At 34.2% G+C, this 17,088-nt stretch overlaps 1 protein-coding gene across 4 annotated transcripts in view; it reads left to right on the forward strand.

Annotated features, from left to right (window-relative positions):
• The window catches only part of ECT2 (epithelial cell transforming 2), a 53,040-nt gene that overhangs the window by 24,155 nt on the left and 11,797 nt on the right, over nucleotides 1-17,088 (forward strand). For all 4 annotated transcript variants that reach the window (XM_074298204.1, XM_074298203.1, XM_074298201.1 and 1 more), the window contains 8 exons: nucleotides 2,047-2,183; nucleotides 4,356-4,475; nucleotides 10,545-10,613; nucleotides 11,466-11,576; nucleotides 13,018-13,114; nucleotides 14,117-14,198; nucleotides 15,801-15,879; nucleotides 16,044-16,163. In XM_074298204.1, the coding sequence (XP_074154305.1) occupies nucleotides 2,047-2,183; nucleotides 4,356-4,475; nucleotides 10,545-10,613; nucleotides 11,466-11,576; nucleotides 13,018-13,114; nucleotides 14,117-14,198; nucleotides 15,801-15,879; nucleotides 16,044-16,163 (815 nt within the window). The remainder of the gene's footprint in view (nucleotides 1-2,046; nucleotides 2,184-4,355; nucleotides 4,476-10,544; nucleotides 10,614-11,465; nucleotides 11,577-13,017; nucleotides 13,115-14,116; nucleotides 14,199-15,800; nucleotides 15,880-16,043; nucleotides 16,164-17,088) is intronic.

The raw sequence follows: 17,088 nt of genomic DNA on the forward strand, positions 1-17,088 counted from the left end.
AGTTATGATCAAATGAAATAAAGTGCTTTACAAACTTTAAAATGCCATATAAATGTTTGTTGTTACTACTATTACAAATATATTTCCTTAAAAACACAAACATGTAAACACACAAGTCTTTTGTTAAAAGCTTCCCCTAGTCTTGAGCTTCTGTCCAAACTGCTGTTACTCTTCAATAAAATACTTCACCATGCAAAAATAGCACTTCACACTGATATAGTGCTTTAAGATTTGCAAGCACTTTCTCCTTGGTGAGAACAAGAAATGTTGGTATAAGGAAACCCATTTTCAGAGGGAAAGTGATTGAGGTGAGATCATTTAGCTCATGTCTGAGGCAGGATTCAAACCCTTCCTTCTGCTTTAACATTTATCCCTCTAGTCCTCTGTGTTCTCCCTCAGTCTAGATAGACTTTGAATGTGAGAGGCATTTTTCCACATGTGCTGTCATCCGTAAAATAAAAGTGCTCCTTCTTTCCTCTAGTTTTCTGAGCAGTATTTAGGGACGTAGCAGGAGTGCGGTAAAAACACTTAATTTGAATCCCAGATTGTAAAGGTCTGGTCATCTCTAAGTTATCCTTCCAGACTGCTGTCTCAACTCACTCTCCCAGCCTCGACTCTCTTTGCAGACCACCGTCTAAACTCAATCTCCCAGTCAGACTCACCCCTTGCCCTACTGCCCTCCTCTTTTATTCTAGCAGAGAATGGGCTAGTGAGAACTCAATGGAACTTGTGAGAAACATTTCAACCAATGAACTTGTTCCCTCTAAAGGTGCAAATTCCTTTAAACATGTAAACTCTCCCTCAGAATTCCAAAGGTGTAAACTCCCTTTAAAGGCCTGAACCAAAGGTGTGAATTCTGAGTTAGAGAATTGCCTAGACAACCTGAGTTATCACCTTGTAATCCTAACACCAGATCTTCTATTTTAATAAGGCAAACTTGGGCAGATCACTTGATCTTTGAATAGAATGTAAAATGTGGCTACTAGCAGCCATCTTCATCTCACTTGCTGAGAACTTGGTTTTCCTACTTTGGGCAGTACTGGGATGACAGCTGCACAAAGACTCAGTTTTCTCTTCTCTCAAAGGAAAAGTTTAGATTTGATTGGCAAGGCATAGGCAGCCCACCTTTTATGGGATATTTTTTATATTGTGTCCAAGAAGGGACCATGCCTTATACAACCTTACTGTGTCCTGTGCAGCATCTTAAACTATGGGTTTCTGGGTAACTATGGAATAAAAGGATGTTGATTGATTTTTTTTTTCTTTTTTTTTTTTTTTTACCCATCAAGTAGTTGTTGAGGGCTTGGTCTTTTTAAAGCCACTTTACTTGGGTTTCATGCAAAAGATGTTAGTAATAAAAAAAAAATAGGTTTCCTTTTGTGGCAGAGAAAATTAATTTTTGTAAAAGACCTGTTTGAGCTTTTGATTAGCAAGTTTTCCTTAAAAAAACTTATGCTTTCTTCTAAAAGAATTTGAGGACTGTTAAAACATACAATTTTTAAAGTTATGATTAGCATTTTCACATTATAGGGTATAGTTTTATACACAAATAAGGAATTTATTTTTGAAAGACATGCTACCTAACATTTCAATCATACAATAGTAAATGAAGGAAAATTTACAAAATGTATTGATACTGAATATTAAATATGGTACAGTTAAAAGAAATTTTCAGAATATGGAAATTTTGATATGGAAACTAGTTTGTTAGGACTCTCTGTAGGGAAAATAACACTAAGTTAAAAGTGAAGAAATCTGATTTCTAAGGCCTGGCCCTGGTACTTGCTGTGTGGTTTCTTTTTAAAATGTCACAAACTTTTTCTCTGATTTTCTTACTGAATTGGGGATTCTTAGTACCTTGTTAAATTGTGAGAATCAGTCGAAATGACAGTTTAAGGATATGAAGCACTATTCACACCTATAAATACTGATTTAGGTATATTTGTAAGACTTAACTTGTTTTGAACTTATTGTTAAATGAGTACCTTTGTTTTACTGAAACATTTAGCAGTTTTTAAACTTGTTTTATTTTAAATTTTTTTTTAGAAACACCAAAATCTTGTACTAAGCCTTCTAAAAATTCTACTCCGGTACCTCCAAAGCAATCAGCAAGGTGGCAGGTTGCAAAAGAACTTTATCAGACTGAAAGTAATTATGTAAATATACTCGCAACAATTATTCAAGTAAGTTCAAATTGGTAGGGCTTGTTTGTTTTGAGTGTTTCTGGTGTAAAATTCAAAATTTATGCACTAAGGGGGAAAAAGAAGGAATCTACAATTATGATGCTAAAATTTGTACGACTAGAATTGCAACTAGTGACTAAAAAACCTATTACTCTGAAAGCAATCAGCACAATGGTAGATTTCAGAAATTATGATCTTGGAGGAATAGGGCTTCTGTTCACATACGATGTATTTAATGCAACTCATCACTGATCTGAAGAGGCCCTCATAAAGGTCCACCTGACTTTCTAAAAGAAGCATGTTTGGAGTCCCAGGGATAATCTGGCATTGGACATCTTTTCCCATTCACTGTTTACATTAGAACTTGGTAAATGGGGTGCATGAAGCTCTTCTGTAGCAGTCTTTTGCATGGTCATTATTCATTAGGCAGCTTTGGAGGCAGAAGCACTGCTGATTCAGTGAGGCTGTAAATTACTCGGGTCCTGTGAACATAAACATGGCCGTTCTTGACTGGAAAGCAGGATACATTTGGCATTTGGGGGCAAAGAAATTGGAACCCCAGTTAAACCCAGGATGTTTTCTTTTTTTATACCTTGGAATGTTTATAATTGTTGATAAATGGTTAAAAACTTGGTGTAAATTCTTTTAGGTCTTGAGAAAATGCTGGGGGGGGGGTGGGGATAACAGTTCTAATTAGCATAGGAAATAAATTCACCTATATTGAGTGCTGCTACTAATAGAGTAGAAGATTTCAAATTAAGAATTCGTTCTTTTTACTTCCTATTTGGGATTTTCTTGCAAAAGGTCCTACAGTGCTTTGCCATTTCATTTTCCAGGAAACTGGGGCAAACAGGGTTAAGTGACTGGCGATCACAGGACTAATAAGTATCTGAGGCCAGGTTTGAACTTGGGGAGGTGACTCTTCCTAACTTCAGGTCTGGCCCTCAAATCACTGTGCCACCTATTTGCTCAGAGTCAGGAAAACATGAATTCATACCTGACCTCAAACACTTACTAGCTATATGACTATAGGCAATCACATAATCACTAAAAGTCTGTTTCCTTATCTGTAAAATGGAGCATACCTTTGAGAGTTGCTTCAACGATCAGATATGAGAATCAAGTCAAATAACATGCTCTTTACAGACCTTAAAGTTCTGTTGAAATGTTATCATCATCATTGTCTTCTCAGAAGCCTAGGGAATATATTAAGAAAGATAAGTATTCATATTCTAAAAGGCTAAACATGAATTTATGAAAGCTTTCATTTGAAAGATTGCAGCCTAAACCATGCATCCTACTTTCAGGGGGATTTCTAACATAACATTTTTGCTTTCTAGTATATGTTAGAATTTCATGATGGCTCTGAGCTGTCTTTGAGTTTGTAGTTGTACTAGAGGTGTTCTGATAGACTGGTCCCAGCTTGACTGTTGGATGAACCACCGGTTATTTATGTTATTATTAGTATATCAATAGAGAAGTACTCTATGAGTAATTAACTTTGAACTCATAAAGTTTCCTTTAATGCTTTGAGTAAATTTTCAGTAAACATTAGCTGTCAATAGGGCAAGAATATTTTTTAAAATTAGGCAATTATAAACATTAAATATTTTAAAAGTGGATTTCTAGAAGTTGTTTATATATTTGTTGACAACTTTTTGCTTTGCATAACCATTATTTCTCAATATGTCTCTCTTTACCAGAAAATCATCTTTTAAAACATAGAAGTAAAAATTCAGAGAAAAGGGAGAAAACATCGTAGAATTAACCAATATATTAAACATTTTAGAAATGCTTCTAAATGTCAGAACTTTTCCTTTTCTTTTTCTTTTTTTTTTTTTTTTAGAATAGCATAAATTCATGCTTAGCCTTCTAGTTGGCTAACAACTTGAAGATGAAATAAAAATTATTATGTGACTATGTGATATTCTTTTAATACTGGGACTACATGATTAACTCAATAAAATCTGATGTACTATTAGGCTAAAATATGTACCTGATCAAGCGTACAGATATATTTGTAAATATCATGAAGGAAAAAGAAAAACATTCTTTTTATTTTGGGAGAAGTTGGGATAGAGTGTTATCTTTGTTTTTTTTATTCCTACTTATATCATACATATATCAATCACTATTTTTCATAGCCGTTGAGCCTATTTTTCCTTGCTTTAGTTATTTCAGGTTCCATTGGAAGAGGAAGGCCAACGTGGAGGACCCATCCTTGCTCCAGAAGAGATTAAGGCCATCTTTGGTAGCATTCCTGATATCTTTGATGTCCACACCAAAATAAAGGTAAACTTCCCTACAGCACACATAGCACATTTAATCTTTTTTAAAGGCCTTGAAAAGGATTATATAGTAGTGCACACCTCATAAGAATTCCTTTTGGTGCTTTAGTTGGTGTAGTAGCATTTTATTCCTAAAATTACCTCATTTCCTTTCTTCCCACTTTGAATGAACTTTATTGTTCCTGGAGGTGTACATCTGTGACATGTGCCTATTACTTTTCTTTTAATCTTAGCAACCTAAATAATGAAGATTGAAGGTATCCTCCTGTTAGTGTTTTCTTTGTCCTTTATTTCTATTTTGGGTTTTCTTTAATATTAGTTTTGCTGAAGTTTGACAATTACTGTACTAGAGGGCTACTGTTTGTTGTTGTTCCATCATATAGTTGTGTCTGATTCTTTGTGATCCCGTGTTGTTTTTTCTTGGCAAAGATACTGGGGTTATTTGTCATCTCCTTTAATGGATTAAGGCAAACAGGTTAAGTGACTTGTCCAGGATAACATAGCTGGTGAGTGTCTGAGGTCTGATTTGAACTTGGATTTTCTTGACTCCAGGCTTAGCCTACTGAGCCACCCAGCTACTTCTCTATTTCTAGTTTCTCTCCACTTAGGCCATCAAGTATGTACATAATCCAAAAAAAGATACTTTGTTTCATGACATGATTTCTAATCAAGTATCTATAACTCGTCTAAGCCCTTTGTATCAGACCAGAATGCTTAATGTTTCGGATTCATTTTTCTTTTCATTGTTCCTTTAATAAAGATTTAAAAGTTTGCCAGCATTTTTTCCCAAAGTAGTGGTCCTCAAAATCTTAAGATCTCATATTGTGAAATAATTGGGAAAGCGGTTTGAAGTAAGAAATATTTTCTGAGCAATATAATTTCCTCTTTATAATGAGGTGTTTTATAATGTAGGTGGTGAATATTTTAAAATTATAATATAAAGTAATTATAAACATATATAAAATATAAAGTAAAATTATAATATAAAGTAATACCAATAGGTAAAATGAAAAATTAATGCAAATGAAATGTACAATGAGCCTAAAATGATAGTTCTTACACTATTCATAGTTCTTACACAAGTAAAAGTTAAGTCTCATAGAATCTGAGGATACACTGAAGAACTCTTATTTCTTGAACACTGGGTATGGAGTTAGGTCTGCAAGGAAGATCTTGCCCTAAAAATTTGTGGAAGTAGAACATGACTAGATGGTAGGAGTCCTGGGTTCTGATTTTACTTTTATCCCTAACTAGTTGGATGATCATTCCAAAGTCATTAACCTGCTGGCTCTTCATTTATATTATTACCTCAAAATTTCCTTGAGTGATAAGCACTTAATATGTATTTATTTGTTGACATATATTTAATATTATAAGCTAGCAAAATAGTATTAGGATATAGGTGGTTCTATAATAAAGCAAAAACCAAAGTAAGAACAGTTCTTAGTCTCAATTATTTGTCTATCTCCATTGTCACTGTTGAGAATTCACTCCTTGGGAATTGTGAATAAGGGGAAAGCTGGCGTAGTCTTAACATTCATATTCGCTTTTCAGAGATCATATTTCCATATGTTCTGAGAGGAGGTATATAGTATGCTGTGATGTTAAATTATCCTAGGAAGTCAGCCCAGAGAGATGGAAGAATATTGAGAGATGGAATTCTAGAAATAAAAAGAAATTTGTATGAATGATGATGGAGGAGAGCAACTAAAGAAATCGATGTGGGTCACATGTACCTCGACCAAAAAAAACCTAATTTAAACTGAGTTTTCAAAAAATTATGTCAAATGAAGAAGGGAAGGTTTTTTTTAAAAGAAGCACTGCTAAAATAAATCAGTCAACTGAGGATCGCACAAAAGGAACTTCTTTTTCTTTTTGCTCTGCTAAGGAGAAAATTATCTCTGGAAAGGAGAGGACAAAAATGCTTAACAGAAAATCAAAACTCAAAATAAGGAATGAGATAATAAGCAAATATTTTGGTACACTTAATGCTTTTAAGCTCTTCTTAAGTGTGCGTCAAATCAAGAGTATTGAAAGACATAGTTGATCGATCAGTTAAGCATTTATTAAGCATCTGCTGTACTCAATACCTGTGTATCGTCTAGAGATACAAGGACAAAAATGAAACATTCCTTGCCTTGTGATTATTGAGTCACTGCTAGGGACATACTGGGAGATGGGGAACATAGAGTAGACCTTAAAAAAGAGTAAAAAAGTAAGCTTTTCACAAAAAGAAGTAACTCGATTCAAATTTTGGTAAAATTCTAGAAGTATAGGCTAAAGGAAAGGAAGGAGAAGTAATAAGCACATATATAGTAAAGTCACACAGCCAATTTGAGACTGTATTTGAACTTGGATCTTTTTGACTCTGTACATCTATCTAGAAGAAAAAGTGATGATCACAAAGAGTTGACTTGGCTTCATCAAGATCCAGTTATGCCAAACTCAGCCTTTTTTTTTTTTTTTTTTTTTTAAACCTTGTTACTAGCATGCTTGATAGGGTGAATATTATAAAGTTTACCTAGATTTAGAAGTATATGGGATAATCCAGGAGACTTCCAGGGGTAAAGCCAAGATGGCCGAGTAAAGCCAGAAAGCTGTTCCAACTCTCCCAGTTTCCCTCTAAAACTACATGAAACTAAGCCTCTGAACAGAATCTGACAGAATGAAACCATTCTCCAGCTCAATATAGATTGGAAAAACTTCAAGAAAGATCAGTCGCACTAGGATGAAAAGGCTCAGATAGACTCTGGGAAAGCCACTGAGATGAGAGGGTCTTAATCACAGCAAATCAGCAACTAAGACTGCTTCAGTAGAGGAGCAATTCAGTGGGGCAGCTTCCAGTCTCAACTCAGAAGGAAAATTCTTGGAAACCAGTTATTTCTTGAACAGAGCAGGCAAAGCTACCCCCTACAAATAAAAGGGGCCTCTGTGCCCAAAGCCAAAGAGCTGCGCAGGAAGGTTGAGATAGGGCTACCTTTATCCCAGGAATAAAGCTCTACTATAAAAGTGAAAAAAGAGAAAATATCAAGAAAGAGAAAAGAACCCTGACTATAGAAAACTACTATGGTGACAGGGCAGATAACTCAGAGGATGAAATATCCATAGAAGAAATCTCAAAAAGTGATGTAAATTGGTCTCAAGCCTTCTTGAAAGTGCTCTTAGAAAACTTTAAAAGGCAAATAAAAGAGGTAGAAGAAAAAAGGAAATGAGAGATATGCATGAGAGAATTTTGGAAAAGGAAGGGAAAAAGTTGTCAACAATTCCTTAAAAAGTGGAATAAACCAAATGGGAAAAGGGATACAAAAGCTAAATGAAAAAAAATCACACATTAAAAACCATAACAGGGCAAATGAAAACTAGTGACTCTGTGAGAAAGCAAGAATCAGTCACACAAACTAAAAAGAATGAAAAAATGGAAGAAAATGTGAAATATCTTTTTGGAGACGTTATAGGGGCTGTTTAAAGATGAGACTGGTGTGAGGCTTTTTCTAAGCTCTTTTCAAGTTCACTTGCCCATATTTGGTTTTCACCTTTACCCAGCTTTCTAAGAAGCTGTACATGTGCAGTGGTAGCGATACCCTAGCAAACTGTTTTGTGTGATGTCTTGCAAACAGCATTTAACCAATATTACTTATTGACAAAGGTGAGTGAATGCTCATCTGGGGCTCCAGGTAGCTGTAGCATGTGCAGCAGGCATACCCCAGTAAAACCATCTTGGCAGATAGACTAAAATAGGTTTTGGGGAGCCAACAGACCTCACATTCAATAGTTAATTAGGGTGGTCTTTGGCTCTGGAAGAGAATGAGGTGGGCAATTTTGTGCAACTGTGCCTCTAATTCAAGACATCATTCTGTGATACTGTTGATCCCCTTTGAAACAAAGGACAAACGACAACCTAGATTAACTTATCTTGTGGCAGTCTTTCATGTTCTTATGGAAAACATGAAGAGATGTAGACTTGATGATATGCTTAGCTGGATTTGAAATTGGATGATTTGTGTCTGAGTAGACATTATTGGTAACTTGTAAAGAGGTCTCTGATAGATGTGCTGGAAGGTTTGGGCTCACTACCCTTTGACCTTTTTTTCTATACCAAATAACAAACAAAACCTTGTTTTTTTTATATTTTGGTATAAGATAGGTTATTTAGTTAATACTTTATTTCTTTGGCCTTGACACTGTTATTATGAATTCAAAATTTTTTGGCATATAGCTCATTGTTAAAATCATGTTATTACACAGCCATTCAGTAATTATAAATTTTTTTTACTCTAATATTTTTGAAATACATTGTCTAGTTTAATATCGTCAAGATCATAAAAGATACTTTTTTTTTCCTTCTAGACTTCAGAGACTTCACTCATCTGGTAGAATTAAAAAGTAGCACTTAAATTACTGGATTTTCTTCCATGCTTTGTACATTAGCTGGGTTTGGAGGTTATAGATGACAATTCCAGTCATTCTTTAATATATCAATCACTTTTTTCATCACTTGTGACTGAATACCAGGTTGTGCCAGGAATAAAGAAAGAAAAGTCAGAAGAGTTTTTGTCCGACTTTGTTATGCCTAGTTGTTCCCCTGCCAAACTCTCCTATTTAGAGGTGTAGGAAATAGTTTGGGTGAAATGCTTGTGGTTGTTGCAGCTTATTTGCAGTATCAGCTGGCCAGCATTCTGGAGTACTCAGGAGGCTATGAGCCAAAAGGAGGTGTTTGGTGGGCAGGATGATAACCAGAATCTGAATGGCCCCAGAGAGTGTTCGAAATCCTTAGCTTTTCCTCTTTCCACCATCTCAGTCTTTTATGTTCCTGAGGAAGTGATGGTTTAGCTTGTATGGAATGAGATTACAAAGGAAAGGAGATTTATCTGTACTGAGATGGGAAAAGCAGATTGGTATGTTTAGCTTTAAAAGCTAAACAAAGCTCCTTGGAGACAATGGGCGTTCATTGGAGTTTGAATAGGAGAGAAACATTGTCAGATAGTTTGAAATAATTTAGACAATACTAATTTTGTTAAATGTTACGGTTGTTGCAGGCATAATTCATTGTATTTTCTTTTTCTTTTTTTTGAGACCATGTAGATTAAGTGACTTGCTCAGGGTCACCCAACCTAGTAAGGGTCTGACATTGGATTTGTCTTCTGGTCCTCATGACTTCAGGATTGGCACTTGCTCCACTGTACCACCTAGCTGCCCCACAATTTATTGTATTTTCTAAAAGTCTCTGATGTTTTCAATTTTTTTAAAATGTTTTTTATATGAAAGAACTTATATTTCTAATTTTTTGCCTTTAATTCTTCTTGTTGATTCTTGTTGAGTCATTCATTATCTTCTGCTTGGTCCATTCTAATTCTTAGGGAATCTTACTTGGGTATAATTCTGTACTAAACTGTCTGGGCCTCTGTTCCTCAGTTGCAGAATTGACAGAATAGCAATACAATAGATTTCTTTTGTAATCCAATATATTTTATTTTATGAATTAAGAAAATTATTCTGAGAAAGTTTCCAAAGGCTTCATCAGATCTGTTCTGTGACCTATGACAGGCTAAGAACTCTGGACATGATAGTCTTACAAATCCTTCCTGTTTAGATCAATGATTCTTTTTTTTAAATTTTTATAATTATAATATTTTCTTTGACAGTACATATGCATAGGTATTTTATTTATTTATTTGTTTATTTATTTTTTTTACAACATTATCCCTTGTACTCCCTTCTGTTCTGAGTTTTTCCCCTCCTTCCCTCCGCCCCTTCCCTAGATGGCAGGCATTCCCATACATATTAAATATCTTATAGTATATCCTAGGTGCAATATATATTTGCAGAACTGAATTTTGTTGTTGTTGTTGTTGTTGCAAAGGAAGGATTGTATTCTGAAGGTAAAAATAATCTAAGAGAAACAAAACAAAAAACAAAAACAATGCTCACAGTTTACACTCATTTCCCAGTGTTCCTTTTCTGGATATAGCTTATTCTATCCATCATTGTAGATCAATGATTCTTTCAGACGTGTATGTAGAAGTAAATGTGAAAAATTGTTAGCTTTAATGTTATACTCCATTTTGTATTTCAGGAGGATCTTGAAGAACTCATTATCAATTGGGATGAACGCAAAAGTATTGGTGACATCTTTCTGAAATATGTGAGTGCTTACTAAAAGATTAATTTTCCTATTTAGAGTAATATATTGTCTGACACTATTCCACTTAAGTTACTTGTCCATATTATAGAAGCTTATATAAGTATTGAAAGTTATTTTAGTGACAATTGAGGAAAATCTTTCTTTAAAATTCTGTGAAGATTATATATACTCTTATGCTTTTTTATACTTATATCCCAAAAAGTCTTGGTCTGCTTGTAAGCTATTAGCCAGACCAAGACTTTTTGGGATGTCCTGTATAAAGAATATTGAATCATAATGTTTTTTCTTGTTGAAGATCATTATTATGAACATAATTTGTTATACTTTATTGGAGCATAATGATTCAGTGCTATTGAAGTGAATAAACTATCCTTAATCTTAACACTTTCCAAATACTTTAATTTTTTTTAGTTTATAATCAACTTTTCTTTCTCACTATCCATGTTAAGTCGCTAATAATAAGGAAAGAGTGAATCAAAATAACCCTAAGTTTTCACATCACCAATTTTTGGCAAAGATCTTTTTTATGTGTTCTTCCTACAGCTCTTTCCACCTTTCAGATGTTCTGTTTTAGTATCATATGCAAACTTTTTTTGTTCAGCCAGTCACTTTGTTACTTAGTTTATAAATAGAGATACATTTTCTTATATTTTGATTGTTTCAAATTTATTCACATTGCAAACCTACTTGAAAAGTAAGTGAGTAAACTGTAGGTATTAGAAGTTGGTACCAATTAATTCAGGAGTAATATTTGTCAGATTGTAACTTTTTTTAATTACTTGAAAGTGATAATTTTATAGAGTATAGAGAAAGTAAATAAAACATTTATTGGCTTTTTTTTCTCTCTCACAGTCAAAAGATTTGGTAAAAATTTATCCTCCTTTTGTAAACTTCTTTGAAATGAGTAAGGAAACAATTGTTAAGTGTGAAAAACAGAAGCCAAGATTTCATGCTTTCCTAAAGGTAAAGTGGTATATTTTTTGTGAATCTATCATTTATTTTTTTGAAAGACATTTCATAAAATCCTACTAACAAGAATCAAGTGTATCTCTATTAAGAACCATCTAGTTACCCACGTATTTTTAATTGCTTGCATTGGGGAGGATTGAGGGAAAGAGGAAGGAGCTGGGGGATAAATAGGCTGCCCTACTGGTGTAGTGGGCAGAGCGCTAACTCAAAAGCTCATTGAGCACACTCCAATTACATGACTGAAGAGAGAGGTGCAGACCAGTTTCACAGCTCTATTGGCAGAGGAATTGTCCTCATTGGAAACTCAATCTACCAAGGAAATCAAAGGCTTAGAAGTCAGGTCAATGTGAGTAGGTCCTTTGTGAAGGGCAGTGAAAATACTTGTCTCCAGGAGATAGGTGGGGTTAGCTCATTTGTAATTTAATAGTGCCAGTAAAGATACAAAAGTAAAATTGTTCTAAAGGGAAGGCTAATCTTTTGGCAGGGATGTCTGTAGTCAGTGAAATATCAAGTTGGGTAATCTATATGCATCTTTTAAACTCTTAATACTGTAAAATTTAAATTTCTTGAATCAAATATCAATATAACTGTGACATCATATGAAGACTAGATTTTTTTTTATAGTAATTTTAAAAGTTATGTTGAATAGAGTTAAGGAAATTATTAAACTGATTTCTTCTTTGAGTTATTTCTAGCCTATTGGAATGCCATTTCAGATAGTAGATCTAATTTTAGGACTTAGTGGACCTACAAAAGGGCAAATGATTTTCTTCCTTTCATTTAGTATAATCAGGCCTACTTATGTGAATCTTGAGTTGTTGGATTTCATTTTTGTGCTGACTTTTAAAAACTGAACTCAATAACTTTTCCCCAAAAAAACCTCCTTCCAAACTTTCCCGCTATTTCCCTCTCAGTCTCCTAGTCTTTCAACTAGGGGTCATTCTCAGCTTCCTCACTGTCTTTCATGCTCTGTGGTCTGTTTATTGCTAGGGTCTGTTGATTTCATCACTGGCATCTCTTGATATTTGTGCTTTTCTCTTCTGATATGGGCCTTTTTGTATGAACCAGACACTCAATATCATATATCCAGGTATTTTTTTCTGGGTGTCCTTCATGCTTGAAATGCTCTCCTTCTATGCTTCCCTGGCTTGTTTTAAGTTCCAGCTGAGACCCCACCTTCTATAGGAAGCCTCTTCCAATCTTTATTACTTCTAGTTCCTTCTCTTTGTTATTTATTTCTAATTCATCTTATGTATATGTGTTTGTTTGCTTGTTTTCTTGATGAGATTGAGCTCCTCAAGAGACAGATAGTCCTTTGCCTTTCTTTATGTTCCCCAAGAATGGCACATAGTAGGTTTAATAAATGCTTATTAACTGGCTGACGTGACTATTTTCTGCTTTGTAATAATTATGAAAAAATGTCATTTCTTTTTAGATTAACCAAGCTAAACCAGAATGTGGGCGTCAAAGCCTTGCTGAACTACTTATTCGACCTGTGCAGCGGTTACCAAGTGTTGCATTACTTCTAAATGGTACTTTTGTGATACAGTTTCATTATATTTTAGGGAATGGAATTTTCAAACAAAAGAAAAATTGCCAGTATATTTGTAGATGTCTACCTTTTTAAATGTCCTTAATTAGAAGGCATAAGATTATAATCCTCATGAGGTTCATGAGAAAGAGAAAAAAAAGACAATTCCATAGGGTAGAGACCTTGTAGCTCATAGAGTTTTACTTTGGGGATTTTTCAGGACTTTTGAGGTTAGAGCCACAGAAGTGATCCACACACACACACACAATCCACACCACACACACACTCACACCACCCCCTTAAGTAGAAACCTAAGATAAGTTCTTCTTTCAGTATTTTAGAAAAGGGAGCATGACAAGTATAAGAACCTAAGCAGTCAGGAAATTGGCACTATTGAGGATTGAATTCATTTAAAATATGCATACTAAATTTAGAGTCACCAAAAAGGAAATATATTTTTATATCTGGTATATAAGTATACTGTGTTTTATTAAAGAAAAAATATTCTTGAGTCACATTTGCATAATTGTTTGATAAATGCTAGATTTCTAGTCCTAATATGAATCATATTAGTGTTATTTGATGGAAGGAACCTTTTTTTCTTTTCCTTTTTTCCCTTTTTCTTTTCCCTACCCTAACCTAGATTTTTCTATGATGTCATATCATCTTAAATAGTCTTCTGCTATATAAGCAGATTTGCATTTTCATCTTAGTAAAAGGAAGGAAAGGGGGAAGATACTCAAACAATCAATACGTTGGAAAAAGTCTGAGTGTGGGCCTTGGTCCACTAATGGGCTTCCTCACTCTGTAAAGCAATGGGGGTGTTTAATCATAGTTTCTTTGAGTCCACCTTGTTTTAATTTCTCAACATTCACCTTTGGGGGTTTTTGTGGGTTTTTTTTTTTTTCCCCATTTACGTTGTTGTAGTCATTAGGTATATTGTTTTCTTGGCTCTCCGTTCATGAAGATCTTTCATTGTAGTAAAACAACTTTTTTATTAAAGATCTTAAGAAACATACTGCAGATGATAACCCTGACAAGAATACATTAGAAAGAGCTATTGGATCATTAAAGGAAGTAATGACGTAAGTTGACTTTAATTTTGGAATTTTGCTGCAGGTTTAAAATGGCATTGATGGAATTAATTAATGGGAACATATTAATAACTAGTGTTTTGTGGCACAGCACAATTTCAATGATTTTCAGTGAAATAATGATAAACGATTCCAGTATACATTTACTAGAAAATAGCAGATTGTCAGCTTAGTCCTAAAAACATTTTGAGTCCATGCAAATAAATTAACAGTGTTTTAGAAATTTGGAGATGTTAGACTTTTATCTTTTTATTCATATATATATATTCCCATGCTGAATTTGCTTTTGAGCTCAGATGCACCAAAGGGACTTATCCATCCTGAAACAAAAGAAAAAATATACATGATATAAACATCCTTTTCTTCTTGCCTTTTTTTCCTTATTGTTTTCCATTAGTATTTTTAACAAAATGTTAAGTTTTAAGGGACATCTGGAAATTGAAAGTTTATATTTCTAGAGATTTTCTCTTAGTCATAGGTGAATTTGAACCAAAAAAATTTTGTGGTACCCAAGTTATTATTCTTTAAATATTTATGAACATCATAAGAGGGTAGCTGAATTGGTAGCAGATAGAAATTATTGAAAGGTTGCACCTCTGGAGTGTGGAGATAATGTAGAGCTCTCATTCTCCAGGCCTTAGACATTTTTGAACAACCTATTTATAAGAATGGAAAGATGGTCACCGATATTAACTTGTAATTAAGGTCATAAATATTTTAATAACAGGTAAAATGAACTTTAGTGAATATGAATCGGGAAATTGTAATGTTCTGTTGTCTCCAGAAACTGCTGATCGCTGTCTGGGAGGAGATCTGCTGTATCAACTCAATCTCTCAGCCAGATTCTTCTTCCTGTAGACAGCTATCAACTCTGACCTAGAGTAGAGACTCCCCTTCCTTGCTCCCAGAGAATGGACATGGAATAACTTAGGGGCTTCTGGGAAAAAATACTTCAACCAATGAACTTGGTCCTCTTAAACATGCAAGCTCCTCCCCAGAAGTTCAAAGGGGTAAAACTCCCCTTAAGGCCAGAACTAGAGAATTGTTAAGTACCCACTTAGCACTTAGAACCTAATATCTCATTATCTCATTAGCACTTAGTAAGAACCTAAAAGGAAATTGTCTGAAAGAAACCTAAATCCTACTCAATGTCCTAAAATTTATATAAGATAGACTGCTTCTTCCTAAATTTAGAAACTCTATATAAAGAGGTTGTAGTATTATGGGTTTTGGAATATGTTGCTCTTTAGAAATGAGGTTATGCATGGATATATAGCTCATAAAACTTGTAAGGTAATATGTAATGTGCCTGAATGGGTATGTTTTCAATTAAACTTAAACTTTTCAATCATGATTTAAATTGGGTGACAGACAGTTGACTTGTTTGAAAAATTCACCAAAAGAATTCTTTGTAAAGTAAGTTAGCTAGTTATCTGTGGAATAGCGTATATTGTACAGTTTGCATATCTTTGTAGATGCCTTTTCTGTTGTAAAGTGAGATAGGTTTTTGCCTGTTTTTTACACTGAATGTTGCTTATGGGCATCAGAATTAATTTTTTTTTTTTAATCTACAATTTTCTTTTATGTTTGCAGACATATTAATGAAGATAAAAGGAAAACAGAAGCCCAAAAACAAATTTTTGATGTTGTTTATGAAGTAGATGGATGCCCAGTAAGTCTTTTTATTTTGTTACAGTCTCTTAAAATGTTTTACTTTTCAGTTGTAATAGAAACCTGTGATTTCTGTCATTACAAACTATTATCAAGTGTTTAAAAATTTCTTTTTGTATGACCAAACACCAAGTGGCCTCATATTTGTATCTTTATTTGATGCAGGCTAACCTTTTGTCCTCTCACCGAAGCTTGGTGCAGAGAGTTGAAACCATATCTTTGGGTGAACATCCCTGTGACCGAGGAGAACAAGTAACTCTCTTTCTCTTCAATGATTGTCTGGAGGTATGTGACATCATCATAATAAGGTTATTGAACATTGAGACCAAGTGAAGTTAAGAGGTGGCTTTCTTATCCCAAGTCAAGTTAGATTGTCCTATCCTAGTGATCATGTCCAACTGATAAATAGGAAGATTATATGTTTAGGAATAGATAGATGCTTTTCCTCAAGTGCTCTACATTTTAAGAGATTGATAAAGGATAGAGAATTTCCACAAATAACTTAAACAATATATTAATTGCTTTATTGAACTTAATCAATGCAGATAAAACTTATTTCAAAATAGCAATAGAAATTAAGAGATCAGAAGGTATTGTCCAGAGATGAAGTAGAATTTTCTGAATGTGTTTGTGTCGGCAGCATCGTTTCATTGTTTCTTCTCTGAAATCTCTTGATTCCTTGGTTAAAAAAATGATTTCAAGTAGGCTGGGTCTCTTTGAGGTGTTTTCTCTTTTATCTTGAGGTTATCAGGACCTAGGTTTTGGATTCTTAGTCTATCCTTTGGCACTAATTTTTTTTTTTTTTTTTTTTTTTTTTTGTCTTTTTTTAGGTTAGAACTAATTAAGTTAAGTTTTCCCCTTTTTTGGTTCCCTGTGCTTGATATAAGTCTAAGGGAAGGTCTTTCTCCTTTCTTCTCTTTTCCTCTTACTCTTTTTTAATGCAAAGCACAAATTCTTTCCCAGTTATATCAATTAAATATCCCATTTTTTTTTTTTTCCTGAGGCAGTTGGGGTTAAGTGACTTGCCCAGGGTCACATAGCTAGGAAGTCTTAAGTGTGTAAGAACAGATTTGAACTCAGATACATCTGACTTCAGGGCTGGTACTCTATCCACTGTACCAACTAACTGCTCCCCTAATTTTTTTTTTTTTTTTAACTGAGACAATTAGGGTTAAGTGACTTGCCCAGGGTCACACAGCTAGGAAGTGTT

Source organism: Sminthopsis crassicaudata, chromosome 3 (assembly GCF_048593235.1).
Source record: "Sminthopsis crassicaudata isolate SCR6 chromosome 3, ASM4859323v1, whole genome shotgun sequence".
In the NCBI taxonomy this organism is placed as follows: domain Eukaryota; kingdom Metazoa; phylum Chordata; class Mammalia; order Dasyuromorphia; family Dasyuridae; genus Sminthopsis; species Sminthopsis crassicaudata.